This window comes from Aquila chrysaetos, chromosome 1 (genome assembly GCF_900496995.4).
Source record: "Aquila chrysaetos chrysaetos chromosome 1, bAquChr1.4, whole genome shotgun sequence".
NCBI classification, from domain to species: domain Eukaryota; kingdom Metazoa; phylum Chordata; class Aves; order Accipitriformes; family Accipitridae; genus Aquila; species Aquila chrysaetos.
Genome location: NC_044004.1, coordinates 43,050,019 through 43,069,898, shown reverse-complemented (window position 1 = coordinate 43,069,898; position 19,880 = coordinate 43,050,019). Strand labels below are relative to the sequence as shown.

The window sequence follows — 19,880 nt, the reverse complement described above, 5'->3', positions numbered from 1 at the left end:
GAAGGAAGAGAGGCCCTCCAGTTACTCAAATCCCTGTATTTCTATGATTATAATGTCTATTAATATTTGTTTGTATTTGTGAAAACACATTTTACACGTTTTTGGTGTAATAAATCATACTTCTGAAGTTGGTTTTCAGGCACAAACTTTTTTTTTTCTCCAGCATTGTTTTTTTTTTTTTCCTTTCTTTCTTTCTATGTTGTTTCTCTTCATCTGGAAGCCATTGGGTAAAGGAAGAAGCAAAGGGCGATAGGCAGTACAGCAAAAGACACAATGTCAGTAGCAGAACTGGTAACGCCTGGTTTCTTTCTTTTTTCTGCGTTCTGTGCCCAGCATCCTTGGTGCAATAAACCCACTGTGTCCTCTGTGCTCCTCCTTCCCTTTTGCCGATGCCTTCTTTTTCTTCTGTGGGCCAACTGGCCTGCAAGCCTCCTCCCATGTCTTCAGCCCTCTCTGCCAAAACAATCATACTTTATATTCCTCCCTAAACCCTACTGCAGTAATTCCTGTTTCTATCACGTTTCCAAGTATCCTTAGTTTTTCCTCTGCCCTTAAAATGCAAGGCAGTGTATACTGTGCCTGGCTTTGGGCAACACCGGCTAATTGATAAGTTGGCAAGCTAACAAGAAGAGAGAACTTGACCTTTGCTGCACGCTTTTCTGTAGGCGGGACAGTAAATTTTAGATCTTTTCTGGATATGACCACTGTTTTCCATAAAACCTATAGAATCTTAATATCTTTACAAATATTCTGTCAGGTTTTGCCAACGAATTATAAATGATTGGGAAGAGGGGCTGACAGATGCACTCTATGCTCATTTACATCTAGTTCCTTAGGAAATTTAACTAAGAAGTAGTATGAGACATTTTAGAGTAGGATTCCACTTGTTAGCATGCAAATCCTTTGAAACACACAGACGTTTGTAAACTAATGCAGGAAGGCATTAAATGCACTAAAATACACTAATGCACTGAAAAACAAAACAAGGTCCAGTCTCCTTTCTAATGCTGCAAAATGTTCCTGAAGATTGTGACCCTGATGGCAGGATAACCTGTGTGCCTGAAAAAGTCAAGTTAGGAGTCTGTATATTTGGATTCAGAAAACAAAACTGAGTGCAATGTAGAGAAACCCTGGCCTGTGAGAATAAACGTATGAAGGTATATTTAATTTATTTGTGAATTCCATCCTTAAAATCTTGAGATGACTACAAAAGACTCAAAGGCAAAAGGAATCATGGAACAAGAGGTGTTATGTCCTATCAGAAAGAAAATACAGCAGAAGATAGTGTCTTGTGGCAGTCATAGACCAATTTTTTTTTTTTATTTGTAGGTTCAAGAACGAATTTTAACATTCAGATTATTTCTAATGAGAAGAATAAGCATGTTTTTGTTTTAAGATACATTCTTTGTACTAAACTATTTTTATATCTTTTTTTTTTTTTTTTGTCAGAAAGGATGCTCTTTCCCCATTGGTAATATCCACATTAGCCCATCTTTCCCATGCAATATAGATCTCAAGCACAGACCAAAAAGGTTGATCTTATTTCCTTGTAAAATGACCCCTGGAGCTGCAGTGGCACTTTTCTTTCAAAGGCCACACAAAATTCCCACTGACATCAATTTAGTAAGAGTTTACCACTGATGGCCATGCTGATATTGCTGGCTTTTTATTGGCAAGTACAGCACATAGCGAAGCGTGGCCAACTTTCTTCAGTCTCTGATGGAAATGAGCAAGGATGGTCTTCAATGACTTTGTTCCTTTTTCATGAAAGAGTTGGGGATTTTTTTGTGGTTTTGTTTTTTGGGGGGTTGAGGGGATTGTGGTTTGGTTTAGGTTTGGGGGTTTTTTGGTTTGGTTTGGTTTTTTACAACGAGATGTCTATGCTGCAGTTAGCTCTAGCTTTAAATTGTCTAGCACGGTTACTAGTAGCGGAATTCTAGCAGCATTGAGCTCAGCATGGTTGATATTGATCCAGTCAGTTTGCTGGCAAACCGAGTTTTGTGCTGCCCCTGCTGCACTTTTTGTGTTGTGAACTAGTCGTAACTAAATCAATGAGTGTAATACAAAGGTACTTCTAAGGCTTCTGCATCCTGCCAGAAGGATCTCTGCTGTTCTTTTATTTGTGAGGAGGCAGGAGAAATGGGTTGTGCTTTCAGTACATTTTGGCTTCTAGTTTTACATCTTTATTCTGTATTCTAGGCATTTAGCTTGGGCTATAGACAAAAGTTGCCTGGTTGCATCTCAAACCTGACAAGACAGAGATGACATTTGATTTTTGATTACTTCTTAGTTTCCTGTTTTCTTGAGGAGAGTATCATTTGTGTATTAATGTCATGAACTAGCTCGCTCTGACAACGTGAAGCTGGGATCGTACCTTTGCAAATATTGATGCTTTTGTAATAATTTACGTCACGATGAGGGAATATGCAACAGAAAAAGTGGCTGTGGCATTAAAGGGCAAACATGTTACAAATTCTCAGTGTTTAGGTGAGGTCTTTGTTGCCTTAAGACATTTCTACCAGGCTGGTCACTGGGCTTATGGGTGCTTATGATCCAGATAGCCTAGCTGCAGTGTCCACAGCTGTATCTTGTAGAAATGCAGTAAGGTGTTGGTGTGTTTAGGTGGTCAAGAACTTGATTTAAATGATCATTACACTGATGGGAACATAGTGCCTGCATCTCATTAACCAGCAAGCTTGAAATTTCCTGTACTACAAACAAGGTTAAAGAAAAACCGAAGGAGAATGTTTATTTAAAGAAATCAAGCTAGGTGGCACAGCTGTGAAGATTTTAGAAGAGGTACAGAAATGTTAGAATCCATTCTTAATAAGTTTATTCTAAAATCAAATTGTCTTTTTTCATCCTTGTATGCAGCTGATAAGCCGCAGACCTCATCTGTGCGGCTGAAGAGTACATCCCAATGCTCCTTTGCCTCTCTAGAGTTAGTGCTGTTCCCACAGGGGAGATTCCTGTGGGGATGGAGCATGCCAGATTCTCTGTTCAGTCCTTTCCTAGGTATCTCTCAGTCTGATCTAGATCTGCTCTCCCAAAGATTCCCAAGTGATTCAGGATGTAGTTTTAGAATTACTGACTGCCCTAGACTTTTTGGAATACTTCCATGCTGTTTTAATAGTTTGCTATATTGTTAGCAAATTTTAAGTTATTAAAAAGCTATTGATATTTTCCCCACTTGCAAAGGCTACATACAAGACACAGGGTAAAGCTGTTTCATACGAACAGTAAACCAATAATTATATAAATGTTTAAGTAGAATTATTGTGTTACTGACTCTAGACTGAGATCAGGCAGAACTGTAATCAACCACTTTGAGTGATAGTGGGCTGGAGTGACTAAACTCCAGTTTTATCTTTGGTGAACGTTGTGACAAATGTTTGGAGCTTTCAAAACCCAAACAGATGAGATGAGTCGTGGGGCCCAAACAATTTTTTTTCTTTTTAAATACGTGAAAACATCATAAAGGATGTTCAACATTCATAAAAGTTTACTTAAGTCTTCATTACCACACCTCATTACCAAAGTATCTGAAAGAAGCTGAACGTCTGGAGACTGGATACTTGGCATGTATACTATTTGAACAAAAAAATTCAGTATTAGATAGGAGGAGGTGGAACTGCTGAGGAGAGTCAGAGACGCTTTTGCATGTAGACTGTGCAGAGGGAGGGAGGTTGTGCACATTGGGAGAAGTCTGTATCCATCATGTCAGATGTACAATTCCTAGTTTCTGTCTTTTGTTGTATTTTGTATTTCTAGAAATGCACTACAGCTTCACTCTCTAAAATCTTGTGAGACAGACAAAGCTAGTCAATAAGTTTCATGAATAGGGAAGAATTCACAGCACTGTGCTATTTTATCTAGATGGGTCCTGCATTCACATTAACCCTCCTAGAGCAAACATCCTTGGCCAAAGCCTCGGGGTCCTATCTTCAGAAAAGCATCCTCCAAAAAGTAGCAGGCTGGAATCTCAGACCTCTTCACTTTTTCACACCAAATATCTTCAGAACATACTAAGCACCCCTCAGTCTTTCTAGATGAGAATTTTTCAAGTCCACTCTGAGCATAGGCTCTATGACAGGTGATGTAAGGGATGTTATTTCTCTTTTGGGCAACTGCACAACAACATAATGAAAACTCAGAAATTTCTGCATGTTTTAACAAACACCTTATGTGTGTCTTAGAATAAGAGCAGTTACTGGAAGTGCATTTACAGAGGAGCAACTCTTAGAAAATGCTTGTGCTTTTGTGGTCATTAAAGCATGAGAAATGTACAGTAACGGCAAAGATATGTCTGTACTGTGGTTTGTGTGTGTTTTATGGTGAGTCCTGCAGTTCCTCCTACTGTCCAAATTGGGAAGTCTGCTGAAAAGCATCATACTCCCCTCACTTACATCTCCTCTGCAGTGAGAGTTGGTTTGGATTTTGTCCCAGAACAGAGTCTGCATGTAGCTGTGCCACACTTCCAGGCTTAGGAGCAGGGATTGGTAAGATGCTCCAGGGTAAAGATGTGACATCTTTCCACATGAAACTCATGTTTTTAGAGCAAAATCTACATGAAGAATTTGCTAGCTTGTTTGAATTCTAAACCAAGCCATTTTAGAATTTTGAGTGCTGCAACAATTTGATAGTTTGCCAAAAACAACAACAAAAAAAGAGTTGTTATGTTAGTTCTTAAAACCATTCTCAGCTAGTTTTTTGAAAGAGATTTATTTCTTTAAAATAGCATTTTCCTACTAAAACTGTCTGCTGGACTGAGCTATCTGACAGGCAAGTAGAATTATCAGTATGTTTACTTTTCAAACATCTCTGCCACACTTAAACAGTTTTGCTGTGGTATCAAACATACATGAGTGATGAGGTAGGTTTTGTAAGAGTTTGTGTACTAGGATATAAAAAGATTAAAATGTGTTACAGCATTTAAAGTGCATTAACATTTCCATTCCAATCTAGTCAAAGCAGTGTCCTTATACCAAGGTAAAGCATTTTCTTTGACTGAAGCATCCCTTTGTGGAATGTAGCCTCAGCTACAAGGAAAGTTGCATTCCCATTAGCACAAATTATACTTTTTGTGTTGTCTCAAGGGTACAGAAGCTCCTTTAAAGCTTCAGTTATCTGCAATTTCTGGTACGCTTATGAAAGGAGGTAGGCAGAGGTTTGGATGTGATCGGTGTACAATCCATGTACCATTGTTTTTGTCTGTGATATCTTAGAAGCAAAAAACAAGGATTTCCAATGTAGCTTGACTCCGAAGGAAAGTTTTGAATTACATTGGGATGAAAAGTAAGGGAATAAAGGGACAAGTTCCCCAGTGATTTTTTGCAGAATCTCTCCTATCATTCTGCTACCACAGCTCTTTACAAACGAGGAACGTAGAAAAAAAAAAAAACCCAAACTTTCCTTGTTAAAAATAAGATTAAGGAAGTGAGATAAATTTATGGAGTATTCATGGCACAACTTTGGATTTCTTTTATAAAGCTTGGGACTTAGCTTTTAAGTTGACGAAGACATTGAGACGCAAAATGAATTCTCTGAGGCTGCTAGCGCTACAAGGCTATATAATCACTCTGGGATTGCCAAAGATTTTTTTTTTTCTTTTTGTACATTTGTGTCACTCTCACTCCCACACATCTGGCAAGGGAGCTCTCTGCACAGGCTTAGTTGAAAATCTTATCTCATAGATCATTACTAGCAATAAATTCCAGCCTTTGTGCTTACTTACATTGTCCCACAGCCTGGAGTCACTAATTTTGTGGAACTAGGAATTTGGGCTGTAAAATATTTACTCACTAACACACACCAAACAAAAAAAAAAAAAAAGCCTCAAAACCAACCCGCTAGCTGTTTCTTTGTGAAGCCAGCTCTGAAAGTTTAAATCATATCAAACTTGACTCTCAGGGCCAAAGAAAGCAGGCAGCTGGATTCCATCCCTTTAGCTAAGAATCAGCCCTTAAATACCTCTTAAATACACGCTTTATATGAGCTATAGTCAAACTCACTTTCAAGCAATGTTTTCCCACATGTCCCCAAAAATGCCAACAGCAGCTCTCTGCATGTGGATGTGACTAGGGCACTGACAATGGTTAAGTGTGCCAAAAACCTGTTTGCAAGCATCACTGTGAACTGCTAATGCAGTTCTACCACCATTCTTCTCTAAGGTCATACCTACACTAAAAAAAGGATGTATTTTTAATCCATGTCATAGTCCTTAAATATAGCTAAGGCAGCTATGCTCAAAACAGCTGTTGGCAAATGGTCTGTGCTAGGTATTTTCTTATGTGCTAGTTGCCATTAGTCAGTGAGGGTTTTTCTGGTACTGCATTCTGGAAGCATTCTTATTTATGGTATTTACTGTGCTGTTCCTTTTCTGTATGACAGGGATGGGGAGCGCAAAGGCAGGGTTACCTCATACATTGAAGACTTCGCAACTAATAAAGAAAAAGACTGGAAAGATAAGAGAAGGCAAGACAAATGAGGGGAGGTAATGACTGGCATAGATGCAGTTATCTCTGCAGGATAAATTAAATAATTTGCTGGGGAGGAAGCAAAGGGACAATTCCCAGAACTAAACCACAGATCTCCAGTCTAGTGACCGGGCTCCTGCAATACTGTTAACGAGCAGGATCAGAGTTAGTAATGACCAGGAAGTGTTGCTGGGTAGCTGATGCATTCTCTAGGTGTGGTGAGAAATGGTATGGAGATGCTTGAGATGCAGTGTACCCTAATATCCCTCCATTCCTGATCATCAGATAACAGAAGAAAAATTGGCAGCTGGCAGATAATAAAGCCAGAGTATTTACCAGGAGTCCCAACAATCATTCTTGAGTAACTTACCCCAGCGAAAACATGGCAGAGTAAACAATCAGGGTATAAAGAACTTGAAATGTCTTCCCCTTTTGTTTTCATAGGACAAATGAACAACATTTTGACTATAGGTAGTGTTCCATAACATGAAATGTAGTACTTTTAACCAAAATACCAGGATAATCCAGGAACAAGCTGTAACTTAATTTTTGGCATGTTTATTTTCAGTTTCCCAAGGGAATACTAGTCAGTTCCTGGAAGTGTTTTTTAATCAATCCTGATACATATCCACATATACTGCCATCTAGAATGGAGTTACTGCATTATAGCTGCTGCGGGAACCTTAACTCACTTTCATTGACTTTAGGAGGATTAAGTCAGAAACTATACCATTCTAATGCCATTTTTTGTATTTACTTGGCAAATACTCTTGTCAATTTAAAGTTTCCCATGGGAGGTGTCAAGAGGTCACCGAAATTTTCCTGGGCAAGGGAGGGAGAGTGGTTGAAACCTTGGCCTCCCTGCTGCTTCCTTCAGTGTTTTTCTTCATGTCATTAGTGCTGTACTTGGCACTTTTCCCCCAGCTTCCATTAGAAGAGGGAGGGAGGGAGTGAATGTAAAAATGTTAGTGAGAAATGGAGGCAAGAAACACAGACAAGGCTTCCCTGCTGTTTTATTTGGCTAATTCTAGGCCTCGGTAACAGTAAACTTAGTCACAGAAAGTGAGTATAGAATATATTGTCTAGTATGCACAAAAAACTCCCAGATGCATTCAGCACATTTTTTTTCCCCAGTTCATTCTATTATTCTACACAGTCTTCTGTCCAAGGATCGCAAAGCCTTCTGACCTCTCTGTTATCCTATGGCAAGGAAATACAGTTCCCTGAGGCTGAAAAAGCACCAGGGTTTGATTTCCAGAAATGAGGTACCTGCAATTTCCATGAACATCAGTGTAACTGTACATGAGCAGCATATTTTTCAGACCCCACTAAGACAGAAATGCAGAATGGAGGGGCAGGAAAGACACCCCACATCTTACAGGCTTTGTATGCAAGGCTTCTGCATTTAAGCTGAAAATACCTGAGCTGAGGTATCAAAGACAGCTTTGTTAAAGCTAGTGACTGTAGGAAGGGATCTGACCTGTTTCACACTATGGATTAGTGTGATCCCTCTGACAAGCCCCCATGGTTTATTATATGATAAACCAGGCAATTTCACAATTAATAGATCTTTTTTAAACAATTTTTATACATTTCTCACATTTTTAACTGCTGTAAGGCAGAATAAAACACCTGTGGGGAGTTTTGCCAGCAAGTGAAAACAAATACAGTGTTAAGTACATTATGACTTGATTAACGCAAGATAAACATTATACACTATGCAGCTTTTGCTCCTCAGCAGGCCTATTTCACATTGTATGTTCATACATAAATTTCTCTTACTAATACCGCACAAGCAGTCTTGCACCATCCTTGACCCATGAGCTTTAGGAACTGTTGCAAAGTGGTATAAGTTATAGCTCCATCTGTTATACCCCATCCTTCTGATAGAGATTGCTTTCACTGTGGCAGAATAAGCAGAATGGAAGATGTGTTCCTATCCTCACCAACTGCAGCTCAGAGTCTGGTGACTTGGCTCAAACCCGTCGTCCCAGCAGTTTAATCAAGCGACGCTATGCTTTGTGCCAAAGCATGAGGGTGGGCGCATGTTTCATTCTGCTGGTCCTGATAATCATCAGCAGAGGGAAAGAATAGACAGCTGAGAACAGGAGCATCTTAACAGATCACAGTGGGATTTGACTCAAGCTTTTTTCTAGTGGGAGGAGGGAGGCCTTATGACTGTGCTCATCCATGCTCCGCTGTTGTATGTATGGCTACAAACTGGTATTTATGGTGGAAAATCCGTCCATTACTGATCTGAGCAGACTAGTTACTGTAGTATCACTGCATGGTTAACAAAGGTGGCAGGTCGCAGGATTGAAACTGTGCTCCCTTTCCCAGCTGGCAGAGCTTAACCCCACTGTCTGTTAGAGTCAGAATTTCCTGGAGTCTCTTCCTGAACAAACAAGATTGCCCAATGTAGAGAAAGCAACAGTGGTCATCTGAGGAAAGGAGGCACTGCAGTGAATTAAGTGAATACAGTGAGTTAAGTTTTTCAGGACGCTGTGATCATTAACTGATGTGCTGAAGTCCATGGTGGAACCGGATATACAATTTAGTGCAATCAGGCTTTTCAACAGCTGAAAAAAAATGCTATATTATTTGTAGCTAAAAATCACATTAGAGATGTTTTACTGCTGTGGAAATAATTCTCCATATATGTTTACTAACAGTAAAATACAGATCTACTAAATAAGGCTTTAAAACTATTAAGCATGAAAAAATAAAATATACTAATATCTCTTAGAATTAAAAAGTCATGAAAGTATGTTCAGTGTTAAGTCCAAATTTACTCTATTGAGAAGCTCAACTGCCATAATCTTCACCTTTTGATTTCCTCTTACAAAGTTTGAAGAACAAGATTAAAACACTTCAAACTGCCATGTAACTTATCAAAACTAACGTCAGTGGCAAAGGATCAACTAAGTGTGCTACAATAATGGCAAATTAGATGCATTTTACTACTGTCTTTTAGACGTCTTTATCAAGAGTTGTTACAACTCAATACAGAGGAAGAAACGGAATTTAGAGGAAGTACAACAGCTACAGCAGTTTATAAAAAGGAGCCTGACGGACCCTGTAACCAGTGGTCACATTGGTATAGCTCCACAGTAGACAGACCTCTAGCTCATCATCAACGGCATCTCAGGTTTTCTGTCTTTTCTATATCCCCACCAAATCAATCACTTCTTCAGAAAAAGGCTGCATACCTCACTTTTGCAAAACTAGTCTGATAGCATTTAAAATAGTTCTAGCAGCAATAAAGCAAAACAGCAATGTGAACTCCTGACGGGGAAGGTGGTGGAAGGAAAAAATAGCATCCCTGAAGTATTGCTTGAGATTTAAGATTTTATTAAGAGAGCTGGAACTGCAGAGTTTTTGCCTAAAATTTGAATGTGGGGAAGTTTTATCCTACATTGAGCATACAGCAAAAATGCGTACTTCATCCCTTCCCCTTGAGAAGAGATTACTGTCAGGACTGTCTGCAGGATACAGCAAAAATTAGGGTATCTCAAGGACCTGATTATGGTTCCATTATCCGCAGAGCATGTCTGTATCAGCTGGAGCCACAGCGCTATTTAAAACTGAACTGTATTTTGTCCTGGCTGACTATAGTTCCTACAGCAACATCCATCAGCCAAGCAGAAGTGACTCATGCAACACCCCAGCCTCACACTTGATACAATCAACCTCGGGGATGACTTGTGAAAGAACTGTCACAGCCATCCTGAAACTAAGCAAATGCTACCTGGCTGGAGTTTTCCCTGCTGTGCAACCCACCTGGTTTTGGCTTTTGTTGTGCAGCTAATCTGAAAAAACTCTCCAAATCTCTGGCTCTGTGAGTTTTTTAAACTGTGTTGTAAAAAAGAGAGTTAATGGAATTAGCAAAATCCTATCTTGGTTTAAAAATGTCTTGGAAATAAAATCTGGAAGAACGCAGATCAGAGGTGCTCAAGGCAAGCAATTTAGTAGAAGCAGCTGAACTCCTATATATGTGGCTCACAAGTAACTACAAATTAATATATCTTTATGGAAGCAGTTCAATTAAGGTTTTAGTTGCTAAAGAAATGTTTTTAAGACTATTGCACAAGCCAACTGTTCAAAGTGCTACTACTTGAATTGATGAACTCGTCAGCTCAGCTGGAAAACATACCAACTTGGAAATGCATTCGAAGTCTGTGTTGCATTAACACACAGATTTAATTTAAAGGAAGAAGTTCTTTATGGATTTTAAAACTAGTACTTAAACTCTGCAAATTGCTCCATCTAAACTGCAATGATAAAAATGGCAAAAAGAAACGTTCTAGGAAAGGTAACCATTGGTTTCTATTTTATGGTAAATGTTAGTCTACATGGCTCATGAATGAACAAGTGTTAAAGTAAGGTTTAGAGAAAGCACACAATTATTTAGGAAGAAAAATGTTTAAAAGGATTGAAAAATCAAATTTCTGTATTTGTGTTTGGTTTATCACAGTTAATAAAATGAAGCTGAGCCTAACTTCATTTGAGCCTTGATGAGGCGCTTTTAGTGGAGAGATAAAAGTCAAATCAGTAATTTTAATTCAAATCAGGGGCACGCTTCTACCCCACCCTCTGGCCGAGGGGAAGGTCGATACAGAGTCCAACCATGCACAACACCGTAACTGTGCTACAAGTGTCATATTTTGTTTTATTTAAATTTGCACCTAGGCATTTGCGGAAACGGGACGTACCCTGCCATCCCCCCCATCCCCCAGGAAAAGGAGCGCAAGGATTGCACGACTGATACAAGCTGAGAAACTGTGCTCTGCCTAAAAGCTTGTTAACTAGCTGAGTAAGTTCTATGTATTTCTCTGTATCTTTGCTTTGTAAATTATTTGTGAATAACGTTTCGTAAACGTACGAAGATTTGTGTTTGCGTGTAGGGTTTCAGAACGTGGCCTTGTACAAGGAAATACTTGTAAATCATGGGAACTTAAGAATTTCTGCGCTGGTTCAGACTCACCGTCGACTAGCTTCGGGACCCTACCTAGAGCACCGGGTAGCCCCGCCCCTGCCCGGGGCGGGCCCCGCCCCCCGGCCGCGCCCGCCGTTATGCCGCCACCTGGCGGTCGCAGGGCGGCACCGCCGCCCCGTGACAAACGCCCGCGGGCGTGGGCCGTCTATTGTAACCGCCATCTTGGGAAGGCGCCGGTCAACTCCGAGTGGGGGACAGTCAGAGTTGTGAAAGGGCGTAGTTTCCCGTGCAAACAGACGTGAGAAAAACTATCTTACAAAAATATTTTTGTAAGTTTTCAACAGATTTAGGCAAGCTCGTAAAGCTTCAGAAGAAAAGGGTTAGTAGAGAACACACATTTGAATAAACATGCAGCGTTTATGCACAAATCAGAGCGCAAGGGAGACAGAAGCACTAAAAGCTGAAATAAGAATTATTGATAAATGATGTAGATGTCTCAAGAGCACAGAGAACCTTGTCAGCAATACGGTACGCTGGAATTTTGTTTCAATCAGCCATTCGCTTACAAGACCGCAGAAATGTTCGTGATCTGCTTTGGTTCACGTTGCCCAGCCAGGCAATACATTTTTCTGGCACACCTTCTAGTAGTAACCCCAAATACACTAAGTTCAGCAAACTGAAGAGAAAAGCCTCTTCAGGCTCTGTTCTTTGAAAAAGATTTAAGGCACCGATGCTCAGGGTAGGATGACTGTACCTGTTCGGCTCAAAACGAAGCCAGTTAGCAGTCGAGACTCCATCTTCCCGCCGCAGGCCCCGAGGACACATTCTCTGTAGTCCTGCCGCCTCACGGCTGGGGCTCTCCTCCGTTCTGCTGGAGGTCGGAAAACCCCAGGCGGACACACAGCTACAGATAGCAGTTAGCCAGGAGAGTCCAGTGTCGGGGACTACAATCACGTCTGCAGGGCAGCACAATAGAGGCATTACGGGTTTGGCTTTTGGGAGGGGTGGAGGCGTGGTTTTTTGTTTGTTTGCGTTTTGTTTTGGGTTTGTTTGTTTTTTTTAAAGATTCCTCATCTGAACTGCGGTAGGCTGCGGGGGTCAAGAAGAAGGACTGAGGACAGGGACATAAGGTGAAATAGTTTACAGAGTATGTTTTGTGCCAAAAATACCATTACATACTTCAATTTACTGCTAGAATGCAACAGAAGATTCTTTATAATAAATGTAATATAAAGACAGGTCAAATACTCAACTAATTTCAGTAAGTTATTACATACAGACGAATAAATCATCCTGAAGTCACACTGTCCTTGATGTCATTACAGTATACATTAAATAGAGATTTACAAGTTCAGATAAGAGTATTTCTTTAGCAAACTTATTTACTGTGTCATTTTTAAATTAGCTCTTGAGGGATTTCAAGGATATCCAGTATTGGTTGGCAGGTTTGAAGATTATTCTTGAAAAGCTGTGCACAATCTACGCATATTATTCAAATCATTAATTGATAAAAAGCTCTACGTCTGTAAAGCTTGAAGGCTGCAGATTATGTCCATTTTTCTTACCAGAAGCAAGCCAGCACACTGCATAAGAAATGAATGTCAATAATGGTATGATTTCAATTTAAAAAGAACTAAACACCCCCCAACCCGTAACTTCAGTAAGACTGTATCACCTTGAGAAAATTCAAAACCATAGAGTGCAGAATATACCACTTGGTATATTTTCTTCTTTCCATATGGCTAATCTATATTCTTCTAAATCTAAAGGTTTTGGGTCCTCCCTTCCCACACAAGGTGGGCAAGGTATGACTTGAAAAGCAAACCTGAAAAGGGAAAATAATGCAGACTCATTCTTTATTCAAGTCTTTGGAGTGTATTTGCTAAATGTCATCCATGATGTAACTCATGAGGATCATCTCTCTGAATAGATTAGTCAGCAGTGAAAAGCAGAATGGAAGAGAAGCCTAGTGAAAAGCCCCCAAATTTACTGTGGGAATTCTAAAACAAAACCAAAACAAAACAAAACAAAAGGATAAGAGAAGCAGCATAGGACAGAACCACCAGAACATTGTTTCCAACAATGACCATACTTTCTCATCAGATGAAGCAAGAGGTGTTTATCAAGTAAGGAAGGATATAAAAAATTAGTATCTTAAAGGCATTTATGATCATTAATTTTATTCTCATGGCAGGTTCCCAGGATACAGCTGAAATAGATTAAATTTGGTCTACCTTTAAGAATTGGATGTGTTTAAAAAAATTAACACTTTTCAGTGGGCAAAACTTTAATAACAACATCATAAAACAATTATACAAAAATCATGTACATATTTTGACAGTTCTAAATAAAATATATATATATATATACTTGATTTTACTTTGTGGAAAAGTAACTTTTGACAGCTTTAGACTGTGACTAGCTGTAGCTGGAAAAAAAAAAAAAAATCTATTTTTTTTCCTCCAATAGGGCAGTTGGAAGTTTGACAGTTCATCAGATTTGTAACAAGAGACTTATTGTATGGGTAAGCCAATAAAGCTGGTCCAGAGGCGATGACTGGAAAACAACAGCATCCCTGATGTCTGCCCTGTATAGTACTGCTTTTACAGGAGGAACAAGGAAATGTGGGTCAGAAGAAACCTGTTTTTTCTTTCGGGGTGGTGGAAATTAAGATACAAAACATGAGCCAAAAGATGAGAAGTATTACATAGCACTTGTGCCTGCAATATTTCATTTTCTCCCATTTCTGCTAGAGCCATGAGTGCAACAGTAAGAATTTAAAAACAAACTGGAAAAAACCCACTCCTTTCAATTCAACAGCAGACTATATTATCATTGACCAGATTACAAAATTCAAAAGAGCTAAATACTTGGGATTTTGGGAAGGGGGTGGGGATGGGGAAGGGGAAGAGGAAGAGGAAGAAAAATATTGGGAAAAAAGTATTCCAGGTCCAACTGAATTTTACCATCTCAAAAAACCCCAGACTTTTCAATGATGGCTGAAGTACCAGTTTGCCTTGATTTAGAAACACCATTAAGATGTTTCAGGTGACTGGTTAAAAAGTGACAGAACCTTTCAGCTTCAAAATACAGTAATTTTTTTATTAAGAAAAAAAGTGAAATACTCAAACTGGACCACTAGATTAAGATGCTCTTAAAATACAACCATGAGGGTCAATAAAAATGAAGTAATTTCTTTATATAGCTGTAAAGAGAGGCTATTTTAAGTATGTAAGTGACTAGCTAGGTGTGGGTACTTCCACAACACAGTAATGCTTCCAATTGCTTAACCGTACCAGCCAACTGTTGATATGGCAGAAATTCTGTTTTACATTATAGGTCTCAGTTTTGTATCAGAATATCTACAGGTATTCCTTTCTGTATTTCTTTTGGACTTTGAGAGATTATGGGTTTGGGGATTTTTTGTTTTGTTTTGTTGGTTTTTGTTTTGCTTTTTAAATTTTGAGCATCTAATATTTAATGAACACATTTAATGAACATTTAATATGGAAGTACACACAAGAGAAGTGTATCGGTATCCCAGTTTTAAAAGGCATGTTTTTCTGCTTTTTCGTACAATGAACATTCTTTTTTTGAAGTCTTGCTTCTCCTGCCCCACGTTACATTCTAATTTGTTATTCAGCTGTGCAGACTTCAAACACCGATATGTAGTGAGTCAGGTTTATTCATCGTTATCTGTAAAAAGCAGGAGAGGGAGAGAGACGGGGTGAAAAGGAGTGACAAACACACAATCAAGCTGGGCTTACAAAACGAACTAGAAACCACAATTTAGTAAGCAATGCTACAAGAATTCATTAAATCGGTCACCAATGAGATAATTGTTACCAAAACTGCCTTGAAAGCACTATGTGTACAAATACTGAAGCAACATGTCATCTTTCTTGGATTAGTGAATTTAAGATAGTTTCATCTCAAGTGGCCTGCTTCAGTTAGAACAATCCTCTTGGTAAAGAGCAATATAGATTTTTTTTTTTTCTAACTTTTCTTATTTCAAGGGTATAAAACTTTTGAGACAGAAGCTCATGAACATGCTTCTGACTGTCACTTGTCCTCTATTCACCTTTATTAGCATAGGATTTTTCCTTTAAATATCTGAAATTTAAAGAACTGCTTTAAATGTAGTTCTTCATGTACTTTAGTAGTAAAGTACTACGTATACTTTAAATGTCTGAAATATAAAGAACGTTTTCTTTACATTTTCGTATGCTACCACAGATTTGTAAAATACAGAATTAGAACTGAAGCTATTAAAAATAACCACTTGTTAATCAGCATTTTGCAAGATGAAAGTCAGCTTATTTTAATAGGATTCACTCAGACAACAGCTTACAATTTGTATGCCAACATTTCAGCAAATTGTCATTTAAGCCTTTCAGGACTAGTTTTAAAATATCCTTAAGGCAAAGTGGCAAGGAAAAGAAACTAGTAACACTATAGTTACCATTTTCTTCTCGTTCTATATTGCCAGTCCTTTGGACACTTGAAAAATGAACTACTAGAATATATCTTTCTAATTCTATCATTAAATCAATAAATTGTGGTTGAAAAAATATTTTTCAGACACTTTTCTGTCATAGTTCTGTAACACAGCATGAAAACAACATGGTACTGCTTATTCTTGCTGAGTGGTTCTACTGTATCGGTAGCAAAAAAAACCTGGGAAAATATGATTTGTATTAGAAGGTTTTTTAATTATTATGTTTTAAAAACTTTTTTTCAGACTTCCCCCCCCCCAAGCATTTACATGTAAAAAACATAGAAAGCCGTAATCTTATCTGACGCTTTATTCACTGCTGTTGCAACACATTTGTTTAATTTAAACAAATTTAATTTGTTTAATTTAAAAGATGCAGAAAGTAGATGTTGGTTAACATCCATTAGAATATTTTTTCAAAATTGAAATACATTAAATAGTGATCATTGCATGCATTTCTAAAACCAATATATAATGCTTCTGATTTCCGTAAAAATAATTGTAATTTTAAGATTTCTTTTTTTCTCTCTCTCCAGTAAAAACCTTCATCAGTAGAAATCTAAAATTACATAACTGCACTTAAATTTTTTACATGAGAGAAAAAAACCCAAACAAAACCATTTCTTATTAATTGTGGCCTGTGTGCTATTTCATAGAGTGACTCTGAAAGATCTAGGAACTATTAGTCTGCCCAGTAATCTGTGCTAAGCTAGGCAGGGCTCCCAAGCAAGATAAATTCTTTTCATGTATTACTGAGCCACCTGAAAACTAAGATGGATGGTACCTCCACATCAAGTTCTTCTGAAAAATGACAATTATAGGATAAAGAGCCACATGAAATTTTCTTTTCAGAAAAGTAGTGATACTGCAACCCATTAAAAGCAGAGTTTTGGAAAGAAAATATTATTTTAGCTAAAAATCCATTAACTCTTAAGATTGTTGATTAGATTGTTTTTAATTCTGAAAGCTTTATTCTAGACTTCCATCTTCCCAATCTGTATAACTGTTTTACAGAAATTAAATAATTATACTGCACCTTTCATAAGACAACTATTGTTACAATTGACTATATATACATACATACTGTTAATCAGAGTGGCCAGCATGCTTCATCAGTTTGCCACGTTTTGTTGCAGGAATAAAAATACCCTTTGTGAAAAAGATTAATTTTATCAATTTAGCTAATCAATATAACAAAGCACAGATATGTTTTAAAAGTATATTAGAACCTATTGTATATCACCAAGAAAGAACGTAAGACAAGCCATAGTTGCCAGGATACAGTAAGATTACCTTCTTGATAGGCTCCGTCTGCCATTACTAGGTGAAGTATTTTGGCATACAGGTGTTTGTGTTCATTTCCAAGAATAGTCTGAACAATGGTTGAACAAATATCAATATTTTCATCTTCATCTTCATGTATAGCCTGGGAGAAAGGACAATCCATGTTGCCAAAATTAAAATGGGTATAGAATTAAATAGTTCATATTTATTAAATGCAATTCATGGTTAAATCAAAAAAGTTTTCCTGTTTAATCCACTGGTATGGCATTTTCTCTGTTAATATTTTAGTGTGTTGAAACAGAGTAGAAGACTAAAGAAATAAGCATTGATTCTAGTCACACAATGCAATTAGTTACTGGCACAGTAAACAGCCCTAGGTACTTGTTTCTTAAAATAATTTCCACTTGAGGTTATTCCACAAACCTTTATTTTCTCATAAACCTCAATGAATTTATCAAAGCCTATTTCCCGCTCAAGGTTGTATCTCAACTCCTCCAAATGGCTGAAAATACTATCACATTCTTCACATTCACTGGCAATCTCTCCATCACTATTATCTGTAAAGAAAGAAAACAACAGTAAAAACCCCTCAGTTTTCCTACATTCTTAATGTTTCCATGTCCCTAAACTTGATATCCACACAGACCTCTAAATGTAATGAAAGCAAGTAAGCTCAGGAGCACTAGGCGGTTTTGGCAGATGTTCTGAACAACCTGCAAGGAAATAGGAACAGTCCCTTTCTTGACAGCAGAGAAATTCTGAATCCCAAATGGGAAGCATCTAGCGGTCTCCTCTAAAACTCCACTCTGTCAGTTAGCCATAAGGGTATTCATACTGAAGGAAAGCAAGGTATGGTCTTAAAGCAGACTTCTATTTAGCAAAGCAACGTTAGTAGGTCAAGTTCCATATAACCATTCCACATATGTTGGGGATGGAACTGATGCAGGGTTCAGTGGCTGTGCCACGTCAGGGAGAAGAGCTCCCTAATGAAGCAGCTGTCTTCTAGCAGAAGATACGGACATGTATATTAAGAATAAATTATTTAATTTCTGCACTGAGATGCATCTTGTTCCATGGAGCAAGTCTAAAAACCCAGTACGAATTTAGCTACAAAGTTCCTCATTCTTTTATGAGTGCACCTCCTTTGTGTAGCAAATTCAGTATGCCATCTGGTGCAATAAGATATGCGAGAGAAATCAAGATGATTTTGCTTATAGGCTACAGAAACCTTACAAATAGGTTTGTAATTGTCAAACGTTAGGTGAGTTTAACAAAAAAAGGATCTATTTAAAAATACACGATAGAATCCCTGTGTAAAATCCTATTATAAAATGCAAACTGCTTTTGCCCAAGAAAAATACTTCCTTAAATAAGTATTTGAATTATGAAAGGACTTATCTACCCAGGGAAAAATATACAACTTTTTAGATTTCAGATCTTATATTACCAAATCTTTAAAAAAATACATAGTATTTCCTGGTAGGTCACAGACTTTCTGAGTTAGTATTAAGCCTCTACTAGTTTCCATTCCTATATATGACTAGTGTAAGTTATAATCCTGACCAAATCATATCCCTGATTCAAGTATCAACACTCACATCAACAAGAAATTATCATTGAAATGAAAAGTTGTATATGGGTTAAAAACTCATTAGATATAACTTCTAATCTTGTATTTAACTTCTGGATCTTGAACAGATTTGGTTTCAAGTTCTGTCTGTTCCTCTGAGTTTTGAAAGTCTTCCTCCCACCCCCAACAATGAAACCTGCAATTCTTATGAAACATCATGAATCTAGAAGGTGGGACACTGACACCAAATACCATAACGCTTGCAACAACAGAATCACAGAAACAGATAGTATTGTATGTTATCGGTGTGTAACATCAGCACTGTCAAAAAATGATGATGGTATTACCCAAGTTTATTTTACCTTAAAATACTTATTGGAATGTATTATATCAATAATATCTAACAGGTATATTCACAGGTTTTAAATTTGTTTGAAATGGTCTTCAACAAAGCAAAGTTACACAAAAGCTACATTTTAGATTAGTTATTGATTTTGTACATCTTTATATATCTATACTTCTAAGTGTACTTTGTTCTACAGGAGTAGTAAAATACTTATATTTCAACCAGTATTTAAAAAACAGAACTGAGACTTCAGGACACCATGGTGTATAATAGCTAATTTAAAATGCTTAAAAGCAGTAATAAATTTTTCTGTCTCATTTTTAGTTTGACTGCATTAATAGCTATTTTGGGCTAAGGACAAGTTTAATAATTCCACGTTCCTTTTGACTGCCTGTTAAATTAATTGTAATGTAAGCTGGATCCCAGATACTCCAGTCATGTCAGTTGCTATTTCTTTTTCACTCTTATATTGCAGTCATGATTTATTCAAAACATACGATGTGCACAGTCTTTGATCTTCCTTGAAGACAAGTTTTAGACAAATAGAGAAAAAGTGATTTATAATCACTGCCTAACAAATAGCCAACATTTGTAACACTGAATGTTGCTTAGATGTTGACCATAACATTCAGAAAGTCTAAATATTATCTGATTTTTTTAAAACTTCTGTAAAAAACTATTAATTAGAACTTTATTTCATTGTAAGTATACAATGTAAAAACATTATTCTGTGTTTGAATTGTTAACAACAATAAATAACTTATAAAACAAAT

The 19,880-nt window shown here is 37.6% G+C and overlaps 1 protein-coding gene and 1 long non-coding RNA gene across 3 annotated transcripts in view; one reads left to right on the top strand and one right to left on the bottom strand.

Moving 5' to 3' along the window:
- Positions 1-7,472: 7,472 nt before the first annotated feature.
- The window catches only part of NEK1 (NIMA related kinase 1), a 56,794-nt gene continuing 44,386 nt past the window's right edge, over positions 7,473-19,880 (bottom strand). For both annotated transcript variants that reach the window (XM_030018094.2, XM_030018017.2), the window contains 4 exons: positions 17,615-17,748; positions 17,201-17,333; positions 12,167-15,108; positions 7,473-9,055 (listed from right to left, as the gene is read on the bottom strand). In XM_030018094.2, the coding sequence (XP_029873954.1) occupies positions 15,095-15,108; positions 17,201-17,333; positions 17,615-17,748 (281 nt within the window). In that variant the 3' untranslated portion in view covers positions 7,473-9,055; positions 12,167-15,094. The remainder of the gene's footprint in view (positions 9,056-12,166; positions 15,109-17,200; positions 17,334-17,614; positions 17,749-19,880) is intronic.
- LOC115342926 lies at positions 15,004-19,879 on the top strand. Its single transcript, XR_003923954.1, has 2 exons — positions 15,004-15,103; positions 17,196-19,879. It is a non-coding gene; the product is annotated as an uncharacterized LOC115342926 (long non-coding RNA).